Source organism: Xyrauchen texanus, chromosome 7 (genome assembly GCF_025860055.1).
Source record: "Xyrauchen texanus isolate HMW12.3.18 chromosome 7, RBS_HiC_50CHRs, whole genome shotgun sequence".
Lineage (NCBI taxonomy): Eukaryota > Metazoa > Chordata > Actinopteri > Cypriniformes > Catostomidae > Xyrauchen > Xyrauchen texanus.
The window spans coordinates 23,333,645-23,349,624 of record NC_068282.1 but is presented as its reverse complement, the minus strand read 5'-3'; the positions used below and the strand labels follow the sequence as shown (position 1 = coordinate 23,349,624).

The 15,980-nt window shown below is 37.4% G+C and overlaps 1 protein-coding gene across 1 annotated transcript in view; it reads right to left on the bottom strand.

Moving 5' to 3' along the window:
- LOC127646710 (VWFA and cache domain-containing protein 1-like) overlaps positions 1-15,980 on the bottom strand; it is a 124,359-nt gene that overhangs the window by 40,535 nt on the left and 67,844 nt on the right. Inside the window, exon 4 of the mRNA XM_052130531.1 lies at positions 7,028-7,134. Within this exon, the coding sequence (XP_051986491.1) occupies positions 7,028-7,134 (107 nt within the window). The remainder of the gene's footprint in view (positions 1-7,027; positions 7,135-15,980) is intronic.

Genomic DNA, 15,980 nt, shown 5'->3' with positions numbered 1-15,980 from the left:
AGCCCGTCAATTTACATCTGCGTCAGACATGCTTGTGTAGCGTCTCGGGTGCGTCGCATCATAAACAACATTTTTAGTTCACTGTTTCAAGTTAAATATAGTTTAATACTCAATCTTTAAACACATCTTGAGATCCCTTAGTTCGCATTTGCACTCCTTCAAGTGTTTTGAACGCAAGAATGTAACGTATGTTTGCGTTGTTCTGCCTACTTAAGCGTTTTCTTCACCGTTTAAACTGTGCGTTGCTCATACAGCTAAAATTTCACTTACTGCCCTCTGGAGTAAACAGGTGGTATTACAAGCTTGCATTTCTCGGGAATCTTCCTTATTATGGTGCGATTAATTGCGTACATTTTTTTAAATCGACAGCCCTAATACATACATAAATCCAACGAGCGCATTTCGCCCAGCAGCCAGCATTTTTTGGGATGTTCGGCAAGTGCTGTCGCAAAATATACGTCATAAAAGCTGTCCAATCAGGTTGTGACTTTTTCCTGATGCTTTTTGTTTTGTATCCTTAGGTTCGGTGTAAAGAATTCCAGTGTGAATGCCAAGTGAACCAGGACTAAATGTATCTTTTTTGGTCCGGACCAAGAGAACCAAGAGAACTGAATGTTTCCAGTTGAGCAGTCAACAACAGATGAAATGAGGGAATTAGATATATATATAAAAAAATCTATTCTAGAATAAATCTTATGGACTGATGAAAACAATATATAGTCCCTACCAGATGGGTTCAAAAGTCTCCAAATATCTGTTAGACCAAGAAATTTAGACATCCTGTGAAGTGTCAATGTTGCTCTAGGGGGCTTACACACATTTGCTTCACTATGATCAAGGACTGAGTCCATCAATAGATTTAAGTCTCCTCCCAATATTATATCATAAGGGGTGCCAGCAACTTGCAACATCCCTTCAAGATCTATAAAAAAAGTCCTGATCCTCAGCGTTAGGTGTGTAAATATTAGCCAAAATCAACCTTTGACCTAGCATAAACAATAATGACTCTTCCTAATTTATCTTTACTCTGTTTCATACAACAAGATCTTCATCGGATGATCTCAGAAATTTGTCCAGAATTGATCGGGGCCTGTCTCCCTCAGCGGATCGCCAAGCCGGAACCCTGTGAGCTCGCTCGATTTCCAGCTTATAGTCTGTTATTTCGAGGATACTTGTAAAGAGCCCATCCAGAAATTCCACCATATTCTGACCTTCTGCACGCTCAGGAATTCCAACAATTTAGATGTTGTTTCGCTGGTTACAATTTTCAAGGTCATCCAGCTTTACCCAAATGCGTCCCAAGTCTGCCTTGGTTGCTAGCAGATTAGCAGCTAATTCCCTCTCTGATGACTCCAGATAATCTATCCGTTTCTCAACATCTGACACTCTTGTAACCATCTCAAAATCACAAGTACACTGTGAATTTAGTCTCCATGGCAGTGATCGATCGATGCATTACAGCAAGATCCTCAGAGTCAGCAACGACCTTCGTCAGCATTACTGACATGTTCGACAGTTGACGCTGAATCTCTTTCAACGCACCGTATAAATTGAGTCCCTGGCCCAAGGCCTGTTGCTCAGGGTCTCCAGAGCATGAGGATTTTGAATTCTTTGACATATTGTCTTCATAAAACGGTTATGGAACAGGGTGTATTGAATCTCAAACGGTTTATGGCATTAATAGTGTGAGCATCACAAGTCCGATCCTCGCATGGCGCCACCCAAGCTTCCCAAAACACAGTTTTTAAATGCTAATGTTATTTAAGCAAAAAGTTATCCAATAGCAACTCATAATGCCCCCATAGTTACTAAACATCATATAGGGGTTCAGCTGGACTAGACATACCCAGGCCTGATTATTGCCAGCCCTGTTCAATCAAATCAACAACTAAATAGAACTAATTGAGCAGCTGAAGTTGATTAAAAGGTCTCATCCAGTAGCACACTATGCCTAGGTTTGAAAGAATCTTCAGAAATTATGAGGAAAAAGGTGACTGAAATATATCAGGGAAGGGTTACAAAGCTATTTCAAAGGCTCTGGGACTCCAAAGAACCACAGTGAGAGCCATTATATCCAAATGGAGAAAACTTGGAACAGTAGTGAACCTTTGCAGAAGTGGCCGACCTTCCACAGTTCCTCCAAGAGCACTGTGACAACTAATCTTGGAAGTCACAAAAAATCATAGGACTACATCAAAGGAACTGCAGGCCTGAATAAAAAAAAGGTCACTGTTCATGACTCCACTATCAGAAAGACACTGGTCAAAAATGCCATCTATGGAAGAGTGGAGAGGCAAAAAACACTGCTAACCCAGAAGAACATTAAGGCTTGACTGAATTCTGCCAAAACACACCTTGATGATCCTCAAACCTTTTGGGAGAATGTTCTGTGATTAGTTTGAAAGTGGAACTGTATGGAAGACAGAGGTCCTGTTACAGTCTCTGAGTATTGAGGAGTCTGATGGCTTGGGGGATGAAGCCGTTAAGGCCCGAATGCTTCGTTACCTCTTACCAGAAGGCAGGAGGGTGAAGAGTTTGTGTGAGGGGTGTGTGGGGTAACCCACAATGCTGGTTGCCTTGCAGATGCAGCTTTTGTGTAAATGTCTCTGATGGAGGGAAGAGAGACCCCAATTATCTTCTCAGCTGTCCTCACTATACTTTGCAGGGCTTTGCGGTCCGAAACGGTGCAAGTCCCAAAACAGGCAGTGATGCAGGATGCTCTCAATAGTCCCTCTATAGAATGTAGTGAGAATGGGGGGTGGGAGAAGTGCTTTTCTCAGCCTTTGCAGAAAGTAGAGATGCTGCTGGGCTTTCTTGGGAATAGAGCTGGTGTTGAGGGACCAGGTGAGGTTCTCTGCCAGGTGAACACCAAGGAATTTGGAGCACTTGACGATCTCCACAGAGGAGGCTAAATTAAAGTTTTTGAGTGGACTAGTCAAAATCCTGACTTGCATCCAATTGAGATGCTGTGCCAGGACCTTAAACAGGCAGTTCATGCTTGAAAACCATCCAATGTGTCTAAACTAAACCAGTTCTGCAAAGAAGAGTGGGCCAAAATTCCACCACAGCGTTGTGAGACATTAGCAGTTATCAAAAGTGTTTGGTTGAAGTTGTTGCTGCAAAAGGTGTCACAACCAGCAATTAAGCTTAATGGGGCAGATAATTTTTAACATGGGTGACAGGTGTTGGATAACACTTTTGCGACAATAAAAAAAAACATGTATATATGTATATATATATATATATATATATATATATATATATATATATATATATATATATATATTTGAAAACTGTATTTTGTGTTTACCCAGGTTTTTATATATCGTTTGAAGATCTAAAACAATTTAGTATGAAAAATGCATAAAAATAGAAGAAATCAGGAAAGGACAAATACTTTTTCAAGTAATTTACCTTAGTAAATGTACACATTTCAGCTTTAACAAAGCACAGTTATGTTTGTGAAATGCGCAGGCAATGCTCAAATACAGTATATAAAGGCTCAAAAGAATATTTAGATGGATTAAACATGTCACTGACCAAAACTTCAGATGAGACAGAATATAAATAATAAAGAGAAAGAGAGATGGTTTATTTGTTTAAACGCTTACATTAGGAGACACCAAGCAGCCCAATTCAGGTCAATCTAAACATACATAGTTTATAAAAACTGCTGTAGAAAAAGAGAAATGGACGAACATGCGTCAACCGCCATCAATCTGCACCCGTTGTATAAACAGGAACTTTGTAGCATGTTAGCAGCTTTAAAATCATACACATGTGCCCCACTAGACTGCTTAATCCTCAATCCAGTGTTTAGAGTAGCTGATTTCCTATAGTTATGAGGTGAGGTCACTTTACTTTTTCTATACCTTCATTCCACCTTAAATAAAAACAGACAGTCTGTTTCACTGTTGTATTTTTTTTTGCTCCTTTACACTGCTCTTACTTTCCTGGGTTACTTTTAAAGGAATATCCCATGTTCAACATTAAGCTCAATTGAAAGCATTTGTGGCATGTTGATTATCACAAAAATGATTGGTTCATCCTTAATTTTCTTAAAAAAAAAAAAAGGTTACATAGAGGCACTTAAAATGGAACTAAATAGGGCCAATTGTTTGGAGGTTTTAAAAGCAGAAACATGAAGATTATTATTTTATAAAAGCACTTGCGTACAAAAAAATTTCAAACTTGCGTATTATTTCAGTAAAATCATGGTTTTTATGGTTATTTTAGAGTTTATGTCATCATGGCAATGAAGTTGTAAAATTGGATATAACACAAAAAAGATTAGTTTTATCAGACTAAAATCATGATAACACACATATTGATTACATCTTATGGCCATACTTTAAAAACATTCAGTATTTTAACATTTACCGATTGGCCCCATTTACTTCCATTGACCATGTTTACATGCTCTTAAGAAAATGGTTTATTCCAGGATTTTTGCATAAACAGGCTTTGTAAATGCATAAGCGGTGTTCTTACAGGTCTTTGAGGAGTGCGCATGTGCGTGAACCAGACCAGATAACTAACGTCACAGGATGGAGCCCAACAAGTCAACACAGCGGAAAGTATAAAACAATTCTGGGAGAAGAGTGGGAACATGGCATAAACAATATAAACTATAACCATTTAAACACACCAATGTAAAATATCGACTGTCCCTCACGTTTGCGTATATGCACTCGTACCTTGGGGGTATCCCAGAGTTTTACGTAAGAGAGAAACCTCGCCATTGCAGCACAATTCTAATGCAAGCCATGATAGAATGTTAAGTAAACAAACACAGCAACAACTCTGGAATATCTGGAATAGCAAACTCTTCTTTGAATGTCATGTTCATTACTTACACAAGCCTCTCTGGAAAATGACATTGCTGTGGAGAAAGCTGCTTACTGTCCAAGCGGCATGTATACGAGCAGAGTATGGAATATTCCTTTAGCAAACTTTGAATTTTAAAGGAGTACGTCACCATTTTTGTTTTCTTCTCAAAAGTAGATTCTTATATTCAATTGTTGTGTGTGTCTTGGTGTACACTGATTGTAAGATTGTATGTTTTCTAGAAGAACAGAAAAACTAAATGGACTTCAGAGTATATCCTCAAGGATACTGATTAAGTAAGGTAAAATGTGAGTATAAATAGTATGCAAGATCAGCAAACTATAGTATGTCCCAAACCACAATACACTGAAAATAGTGAGCCAAAGGTGTCCGGATGGTATACTACTTCTGGTGGATTTTCTTAGTGTTTATCTGTGCATACTTTTTTAGCTAATATTGCAAACAACCCCTTGCGCAAGGGTACAGAAAGATTTTTGACTGTTCATTTTTGACTGTCGAAAGTGCAGAGGAATGTGAGGTCAAAGTTGCCTCAGCAGTTTTAAAATGTTGTTCAAAATGTTCAAATAATAAATTTAAGTAGATGTTAAGTCTTTGTTGCAGATGTAAACAGCATGTGTCAAGGGGTCTGTATAATCAAGATGCAATTGTATGATGTGGTGGTATGTTGCAATAATGGTGTACTGTCTTAATATACTCAATAGTATGAATGGTACCCATCACCAGAAAAGTACTTCAGTGCATAGTATATGTTTTGGGATGCATCCTTAAACTTATGAGACTCATGAGACCCAAAATAACTCTGGACAATAAACAATTGGAGAGGTCAAGAGGCGTAAAGTGTGAAACAAAGGACAAAAGAAAATGGAACCACTCATAAAAACAACTAGCCTAAATCACCCAACAACACCATTCTTGCTGGAGGGAAGGAAAGCAAAACTTAAAGCAGTGAGATTTACAGGGCTTTTTTTTCTTTTGGGCACTTGTCAGCTGGTCAGGTTGGGAGGCAAGATAGACCCACTGAAGTCCAGCTTGGGAGGCCAGCTAAACCAGTTTAAAAGGGGCCAAGACCAACAGACCAGCATAGACTTATTAAGCTGTTTATGTCAGCATGAAATCTCTGTACCCAGTTTATCCCTCTATTATCCAGGTTTCCTCCCTCTTAATTGTTTCTTTTTTCCTCTCTCTCTGTCTCTACCACCCCTTCTCTTTTCATCAATGTTTAGATTAACAGGGATCAAATGTAACTGATGACTAGCTGCATGGTTAGAGGGGTCAGTATTCAATGACAAATGGAGGGAGTGTGGTAACATGAACTCCCGATGACTGCCTAACAAAAATAAGCAAATGTATGAAGATGAATTGGGATAATCTGTTCTGGAGTAAGAGCGAATGTGTGTGAGAGGCCAGAAATAGGGAGAGACGAAATCTGCACTAAAGTGGCTGACAGAAGACAAAAACCGGAAAATTAGCCGTGCCATTGCTAAATTATACTTAGTAACGTCCAGTGTTGGGGAGTAACTAAATAAAAGCAGTCATGCTACTAATTTAACATTTTTCAGTAGCATTTTTCAGTAGTTTTTTAGCTGTTTTAAAAATAGTGTATTACTGTATAATGGCACATTTGTATTGCACAGACTAATTTAGTGATTTAGTATAAAGACCCATGAACTCACAAGCTATCAGTTTGAATCAGTCTAATATATATTAACTCCCACTGGGAAAACAGATATCTGTAGGAAACACTGATGTACAGTATCTGATATGAATAAAAAGTGCTGGAACTGGCTCAGTGTGTAAAATGATAAAACTTCCAGATATAAAAGATACAAGAGCATTGAGGTACAAACAATAGTCACTACAATTGGGTGAAATAAAAAAAACAAAAACAATGGTCACTACAACTGGGTGAAATAAAAATAAAAAAAAACAAGGGGAGAGACAAGCGCAGATAAAATAAAGTATTTCCACACAAATAAGCAAGGTCATGCATTCAAACAAGCCTTGTTCATTTGTCTCACTCAAAAGGCCAAAAAAATAAATACTTTGAAGATCTGACATCAGAAAACCAATATTGTTCTTTGCAAATGGTTGGCATGGCAGCCGCTGGCTCAGAGAAAATTGGCTTTCATTTTTGAAGCTTAGACACTGTGTGCATGTGTTGTGAAAGTATAATACACACCAGAGTTGAGGTCTCGTCCAGGGTTAAAGGCTCGGTTGTTGACAGTCGGGGAGAGGCGATCACAGCTGATAGTCTTTGAAACATTGGCATTAAAATTACCATCAAATCTGAAAGCAGAGCGAACAAAACATCAACGCCTAGAGATGGGGTGATTTCAACATACTGCAATATTTTACCACATGATGCGGTGCAGATACTCTCACACCAAGAATCAATCATTAGCTACATTTTTCACATGTAGACCAAATTTTAAATACACTTAGCAAACACACTTTTTTTAAAAGAAAGAAATTATGCAATTAATGCAGTTTTTTTTTCACTTCGTGCGGCTATAAGTGGAATACATACATTTCCAGGGGGTACATGCTCGACTCAGTGCATGCTTGTACATTACGTGCGATGCATGTCCCGGGCATAATAAGCACATTAGCGGATATTCTGTATGAAGAATGGAGACTTCACCCGCAAGTGGTGAGCCAGATGTAGTAGAAATATTATAGGCAAGCTGCCGTATCTCTTTGCATCACTTGAAAACACTCACTAACTCAGTCATCTGAAACAGTGTCAAAAGCCAGCATGTGCGCTATAGAGACTAAATGGCAGCAAAAGAAAATATTGTTTTGAAATTTTAAACTTCAGCAAATTAAACTAGCTTTCAATTTGTTTTATATCTTTATGTATAGCGTCTAACAATGCATTGGGAATGTACACTTTAGTTTCTCTTGCCAAAAAAAGCGTGATATGAATTGAATCTGCCCATTTGATGAACATTTTACACCATATGCATCAAAGATTTATACCTGCAAAAATGTTGTCTAATTAACTATGCACAAAAAACAAATAATTTTAACATGCTTATTTTTAAATAATTAAAATAAATGATGACTAACCAATTTCTTGCAAGTTCTTTGAGACAAAGTATAAAGTAAATATATTTGATTATTGTGACAGGGTGGAGGGCGGTTCGGGTAGTGATTATACACACCCAGTCCCTTATCAGGCAAATTAAGCCTCTGAGAGGGATAAAGGCCGACTGCAGAAAAGGAGGAGGTGAGAACCGGCTTGACAATATAAATAATAGTTTTAATATAAAACTGAACAAAAAGACACAAACACACACACACACATCGGTCCGCTGACCGTAAACGATCTCTCTCTCCTCGCACCACCTTCCGCAGTCGGCCTTTATCCCTCTCGGAGGCTTAATTAGCCCGAAAAGGGACCGGGTTTGTATAATCACGACCTGGTCCCGCCCCCTGTCCTGTCACAATTATATTTTAATGTTTGTTTTAATGTACCAAGATTAATTCTGATTAATCATTAAAAACTGTTTGATTAATTTGTTAGCCATTTTTTTATTGTTTTACAACCCTATTTGTTTTCCTCAAGCTGACATGCCTGTTCTAAATGAAAGCAAGAACTTAGGAACTTGTTGCCCAAAGCTAAATTGCAATCGACTATAAAGATATAAAGAATAACAACATTATTTCACTGTGACCAAGATTTTGCTATAATATTCATAACATTTCATATCATTTATTTTAATGGGGGATAAAAGGGAAACTTAAAACAGGCCAGCACAACAAGCTTCAAGGCCTCAGTCATGAAGAAATGTTAAGCTGATATGCTTCTCATGCTATCAGCAGCGAATAACTGCTTTTACAGCGTTGTGAAGTAAAATTCCCCTGAGGAAGAGTGCACCCATATCTATTTCTACCAGCTTCACAGCTCTTCTGTATAGATGAAAGAGGAAGATGGAGGAATGGAGTCTGAGGATCTCCTCCATGAGTGGAGAATTGTTTCTTTTATTCACGGAATCAAACACTATCAGACAGCAATGAAATGCATATACAGTGCATCCGTAAAGTATTCACAGAGCTTCGCTTTTTCCACATTTTGTTATGTTACAGCCTTATACCAAAATGGATTAAATTCATTATTTTCCTCAAAATTCTACAAAAAATACCCCATAATGACAACGTTGACTTCAAACATGAAGTTTGTTTGAAATATTTGCAAATTTATAAAAAATAAAAAACGAAAAAAATTACATGAGTATACATAAGTATTCACAGCCTTTGCCATGACACTCAAAATTGAACTCAGGTGCATCTAGGGCTGAGCGATAAAACTATATCAATATTTATCGTGATAAAAAAACTCCATGATATCGACAATAAGCTTTTGAGTAATTTTCTATATTTAGACTGTGTTCTACATCTAGACATGCGTGCTGCTAAAAATGCTAGCAGTTTGGCTTTCTTATCGTATGTTTCCACTGGCGCGTAGTGAGCGAATGTGAGAGAGAGCTTTCAATTCCTTCATATGGAAGCCGATCGTCAAGCTCACGAGGTGGATTGTAAAATTGACGGCAGTGCAGGGTAAGCAGTGGGTAAGCAGTTCCCTAGTGTTGGGAGTGGCTTTGTGCCAATTTCTTCTGCATCAGTGGAAGCGCAGACTCGGACTGTATGTAGTTGCTACTGCACCCACTACACAGGTCACCGCTATCTGGATCCAGACCCCAGATTGATTCCATCTTGACTGCAAGACATCATGACAACGGTTACGCCCTCTCATCGTCTGTAGTGAGCAGCGCAACAAAACAACAGTGACGGTTACATCATATCTGATCTTTCTGCAGTGTATTCTTGAATATTTTTCTCTACCACTGAAACACGCTTCACTGATGCCCTGTCCCGGTCTGCACCAGCTTCCTCTTTAGTGAATAAACATGAGGTGCGTGTTTCCAGAGCGCCTTTAGACCATAACGTTTTTTCTTTCTAAATTTAGTTTTATTAATCAGCATGTTCCAAGCCTTTACTAATAAACAAATAGATTTATGTTCTAATTTTGTGAAATTATTCAGATTTCATCATCTCTTCATCATTCTCATCATTTCATCAATTACTAGTTTGTAGCCTAGTCTTTCTCACTTTAATGAAAATGGAAAAATGGTCCATTCAGACTTTTACATTTTCAAAAGTTTCTCTCTGGAGATACCCCTGAACCCCCATAGAGTATCATTCCTCAGTCACAAGGGCTTCTATGCCCCAATACTTGGATATCTCTATGTAAAGAAATATGAAAATAATTGTAATGTAAAAAAAATAAAAACTCTGACAGAGCTCCAGCGTTTCTCTGTGGAGAGAGGAGAACCTTCCAGAAGAACAACCATCTCTGCAGCACTCCACCAATCAAGATTGAACTCTTTGGCCTCAATGGCAAGCGTCATGTCTGGAGGAAACCAGGTACCGCTCATCACCTGTCCAAATGTTGCAAAGATTTCAAACAAACTTCTTTCACTTTGTCATTATGGGGTATTGTTTGTAGAATTTTGAGGAAAATAATTAATTTAATCCATTTTGGAATAAGGCTGTAACATAACAAAATGTGGAAAAAGTTAAGCGCTGTGAATACATTCCGGATGCACTGTATATTAAAAAATATACAAATAAAAATATGAAATACATATAAAAATATGAAGAAACAAAGTAATTGATGAAAAATAGGCTTTAATGTGGACCAGAATTTTTTCAGTGTCATGCAGTAAGCCACTTCAAAACCCCTTTAGAGATGGGATGACAAACCTGAGATGGAAGCATTATTCAAATTATGAAAAGGTTTTTCACCCCATTTATTTAACGATGTACTGTATGTGCATTCAATTAATAAATGCATTAAAATATCTAAATATACAACTTTTAAGTTTCAGCCTCTATATAAGGTAATGGTGGACAGTGGGACATGTCCAGCTACAGGCAGAGCGAGCAGTCTTAAATCAGTGTATGGTTTAAAACAGAGAAGGATATGAAAAAATTATTTTCTTTTTATTTTTATTTATTGCCATGTCAAAGAAACTTTGTTCTCACAATCACTGTCAATGTCCTCCGTTGAGTGCAGCTTCCAAATAAAAAGTTTAACAGAAAAAGTGTGACTGAAAATGGGGCTATATTGACTAACACTGGATGCTCACGTTGGGTCAAAAGCAAAAATATCTTAATATATATCAGTGAAGCTGTCAACACTGGAACTGTCCGTTGCGGAGTCGTGTCAACATTAAACGGATGCCCCTTTCCGTTTTGTGCTGCACATGCTGGCGCTGCTTCTGCCAACAATACAAATAAATGGTTTAGAGCGTTCACATTGACACGTCCCGTTGAAGACAGCCTCAAGCCATTGCGGCTAGTCGGGAACTGAGAGGTGATATTGGGGGTGTATTTTGGCAGGAAAGGTGTTTAAGGATTGAAGGGGTACAGTTTTAAGCACCACACAACACTGCTTTGGCTACGTGAGAATATAGGCACAGTTTCACTTAAGCACAGTTTCGTACGGTATGATTAAAAACCATTCCCAGCCCAGACTTTTCAGCATGCTTGGCTATCCGTCCTCAGGACAGAAAACCATGTATGCGAAACACCTGTCGTGACGTGGCGACTCACTATTGGACACTTGCTCAATCAATCCATTCTAATCCTGTTTTCTGTCTGAAGGTGGAAAAGGGTAGTAATTCTCAACTGGAGGGTTACGGACCAAAAATGTGTCACAGGTTCTGAAAGTGTTGCAGAATGCAGAGAAAAATCAATGCTAAATTCAAATATATATTTTTTACAAACCACATAATCGTGCAGTCACGGGGGACCATCACACAGAGTCGGAGCAAGGCTGGCATTTGATTGACAGCTGCTATGATGTGCAAAGTTCTTTGAACTTAATACATTTAATTCTCATCAGGCCCTAGTCATTAGAATTCTCCTTCAACACATTTTACATGTGGTGGCTAATAATAATACCAAAATGATAACATTTTAGAAAACACTTCCCATAGCTTTTATTGCTTATGTCAAAGGTTCAAATTTCACAATACTTTGGTACAAATGTATCTGTTACACAAAGTGTTCTTTCTCCCAAGGCGTCAAAACAATCCGCATGTGTAAGAGTCCACAGTATCAACATACGCCAAAAGAACCCTCTACAGGCAAGTCTCATAATGGAAATGTCAATGTCAATCTTTGTATATCGTGTTTTTAACAAAAATATGTTTTATATATGCACTCCAATTCAAAAGTTTTGAAACACTTACTCGTTCTTTATTATAATTCTTTTTTTTCTTCACATTTTAGAATAATAGTAAAGTTATCAAAACTATGTAATAACATAAATTGAACTATGGGAATTATTTTGTGACTAAACAAAATCCAAAATAAATCAAAACTGTGTTATATTTTAGCATCTTCAAAGTAGTCACCCTTTGCCTAGAACTATTGACATCTCAACCAACTTCTTGAGGTATGCTTTTTAAACAGTATTGGAGGAGTTCCCATCTATGTTGGGCACTTATTGGCTACTTTTCTTTATTATTTGGTCCAAATCATCAATTTCAAAAAATTTGTTTTATAACATTTTTGTTGTATAATAAAATAAATGAATATGGTGGCACAATTATTTTGTCTACAAAACTAATTTCCCATTTAACATGCGCCTTCAGATCAAAAGATTTTAAGATCATGAGAAACATTTCAGTTAAGAGTTTCAATATAAAAGACATCCTGGATCCTACCGGTCACATCTCATTCAAAAGTTTAATCCAAACTCGAGCTCATCGCAATCAGTCACATGACAAAAGTGAGCGCCAATGGCTTTGACGTCACTGACATCAAACCTATTGTAATGCATATTGAGGCAGCAATTTTATAATGTGTTAATACAACAGCGGGATGTGTTACGGCAGATGCCGGGGGACCGTGATAGTTGAATAAAAACATACATTTGGATCTGTTCTGCACACAAAGAGATCTGAAGAATTAAATACACCCAGAACGAAATGGGTCACTTCAGCAGAACAGAATGTGCACAGAAAACAACAGATTAAACATTTACCACTGCAAACTAGTAAATGTTGCAATTAAACGTTATACACTGTGAAAAAATGTTGCTCAGTTCAAATGAAAATCATACCTCAACATAAGTCACGACAACAAAGATGTACACCAACAATTGATTTCACAATAATAAAATTCCAATATGCTTTCCATAAGTCTATTGACGCCAGTGGTTTCTCATTGAAAGCAATGCGCTTGCCGGATTTGTTGGAAACAGACGCTAGAGGGTGCTTTTGGCATCCACACATTGACGGCCAGGGCTCTTGCACAAGCGTTAGTATTAGACGCCTTGGGAATGAGAACGGGTTCCACTACTTTATAGAAGCTAGTCAACATGAACAGGTTTCATGCCATGTAATAATCTTTGAAAAGCATGAACAAAACTATGCAAGACATAAGAAATTTAAACTAATTTTAAAAGTTCGATTTTAAGGTCATTTTTGTTTACTTATGTATGATCAATCAATTTTGTTCTGTGTTGGGTTGCCACTTGGTGTCTAATAACGTAAAATCTGGGTCCTGAAGCAAAACCAGTTGATAACCAATGTTTAAGAGTACTGCAAAATAGAAAGCAGTGCTTTATTTCATATCTCTCACTCATACACAGATTGTCAAAGTGTGCTGTTATTAAACCATCAGACCTCCTCAAGCAAACAAACTGCATTGATTAATGGAACAGTGGCCACAGGTGGACCAGTATGGTCAACTGATTGATCAACAATCATTAGGGCTCTTCTCTTCTATGCTGCAACAGTGTGTCGATTTCATAGACGTGCCATCATGCTGCAAATTCAGGTCTCTGCTCGCAATATTCTAATCAAGCACTGATCTAAGCACTGTCTCCAGAGATCTCACTGCACTGTAACACTCCCTTTCATCTCCCATGACTCTATACAAACACCAACTTACATACTCACTCTCTTTAACAGTTTTCTCCAGCATGTTTCTCGTCAACTGCCAACCTACTGTGTTCTGACAGTCTTGCTGTCTTTTCTCTGATGCTACTGCATCTTTATATTCACACAAAACCCATAATGCAGAGCCCTATTTGTCCTTTGCCACACAAACAAGCTTCTATTCCATAAGCCATTACTAATTTAGTGTATTTTCATCATCGAGTTTATTACTCTCTCCCCTCCATTATCGTCGTGACACAGAGTCGGAGCAAAGCTGGCATTTGATTGACAGCTTCCATGATGTGCAAAGTGCTTTGAACTTCATACATTTAATTCCCATCAGGCCTTAGTCATTAGAATTCTCCTTCAACACACTTTACATGTGGTGGCTAAGCAAATGTGCTAGATAAAAAATACATTTGCAAGCTGCTTTGAATTTTACATCAGAAATAAAAAGACGGGAGAGTAAATGAGTAACAGAGGGGAGGGGAGAGAGAGAGCATGAAAAAGAGAGTAAATATATATTGAATAAAAGCTTGAAGCGTATTTCCCCTCCGTCTTTGAATTGGGTTCAACATGCAAATTGGTGTCTTGGAAAAAACATTCAGAAAGAATGAAGAGGAGAAACAAAAAGATGAATGGAAAAACAAGCCCTTGGGTAGTGTTCAGCCTGGATGGTGTGAAAACTAAAATAATAACAGAGCAGGAATGAACTTAAATCACATGTGATGTTCATTTCTAATTGCATATTTCAATTTCAAAGCACGTTTCAGTCATGTTATAATACAAAAACTGAATACATCTGCCATGACTTAAACCCTTTAAAAGTGCATATACATGTATTTTCAAATAAAATTTAACTTGAATTTGAGGTAAACAAAAAATGTGATTATTAACATCACATTAACATTTAAAATAACTGACATAATAAATTGCATTGTCAACTCCCAGTTAAACAGAAATGTGTTTTTATGACATTTTTGTGTTATTTTATTTATGTAAATCAATAGTGTCCAAAAAATATGAGGTAACAGACCAACATTTTAGTTATTATTTATTATAAATATTGACATCTAACCCAATTGGAACACAATGTAGGCTTCAAGATGGAAATGATGAGGTTGCATGTAGTTGCAAGGAGTTTTTCAGTCCCAGTATCATTGTATCTCAATTACCACATTTACATGCACTTAAGAAAACTGCCCCACCCCCCAGGCTTTTTGCAGTAAGTGGCATTCTGAAATGCGATGCAAACAAGAACGCTGATTTCCTTGTACAGTAAACTATACTTTTACATTTAAACAAACCAATATAAAATATTGACGTCCCCCACGTTCAAGTATATGCACTTGTACATTTTAAATGTTTTATGTACAGTATGAGGGAAACCCCACAATTGGAGCACAATTCTGCTGCATATTGTGATGGAAAGTTATGGAAACAAACACAGCAACAACTCAGGAATATCTCAAATAAAACGGAAGCAATAGAGTATAAAACAGTGAAGTCTTCCTCGGATACCATGTTTGTTATTTACACAAGCGTTGTGGGAAAATTACCTTGCTGTGGAGAAAGCGGATTACTGACAGTAATGCCAGTTATATAGTGCATGTAAACGGGAATGCTGCTTTCTCGCAACAACCTGCTTTCTCATAGTAAGCCACTTTCTGGTGTTTATGTAAACATAGTCAATAAGACATCACATTTTTATTTTATAGTGTTTACCATCAACCTTCTGGCATCTGCATTACATTTTAAAAGTATACCCCCAAAAATTTTTACCTGCGAATCTGCATTTTCAAAATAAAAAAAACTTGACGTGAAAACTGCAAACCTGGCAATCCTGTACAGCGCTCTGCATATGCATAAGCATGAGGAAGTGTGAGAACATGCTTCTCTCATGAACACGCCTAAAAAACAGGCAAAGCTATCGAATCAGTTCAGAAGACATGGTTTAAATCACTCGATTCGTATGGATTACTTTTATAATGACTTTGTCAATTTGAGCTTAAAAGTTTGGACCTCATTGACTTTGACTCGTATGCACACAAACAGCTAAAATATTCTTTAAAATATTTGTATTTTGTATTCTGTTGAAGACATTAGGGTGTATAAATTATTACATACTTTTCATGTCTTTGGTGAACTACTACTTGAAATATTCTGATGAAACTTTTT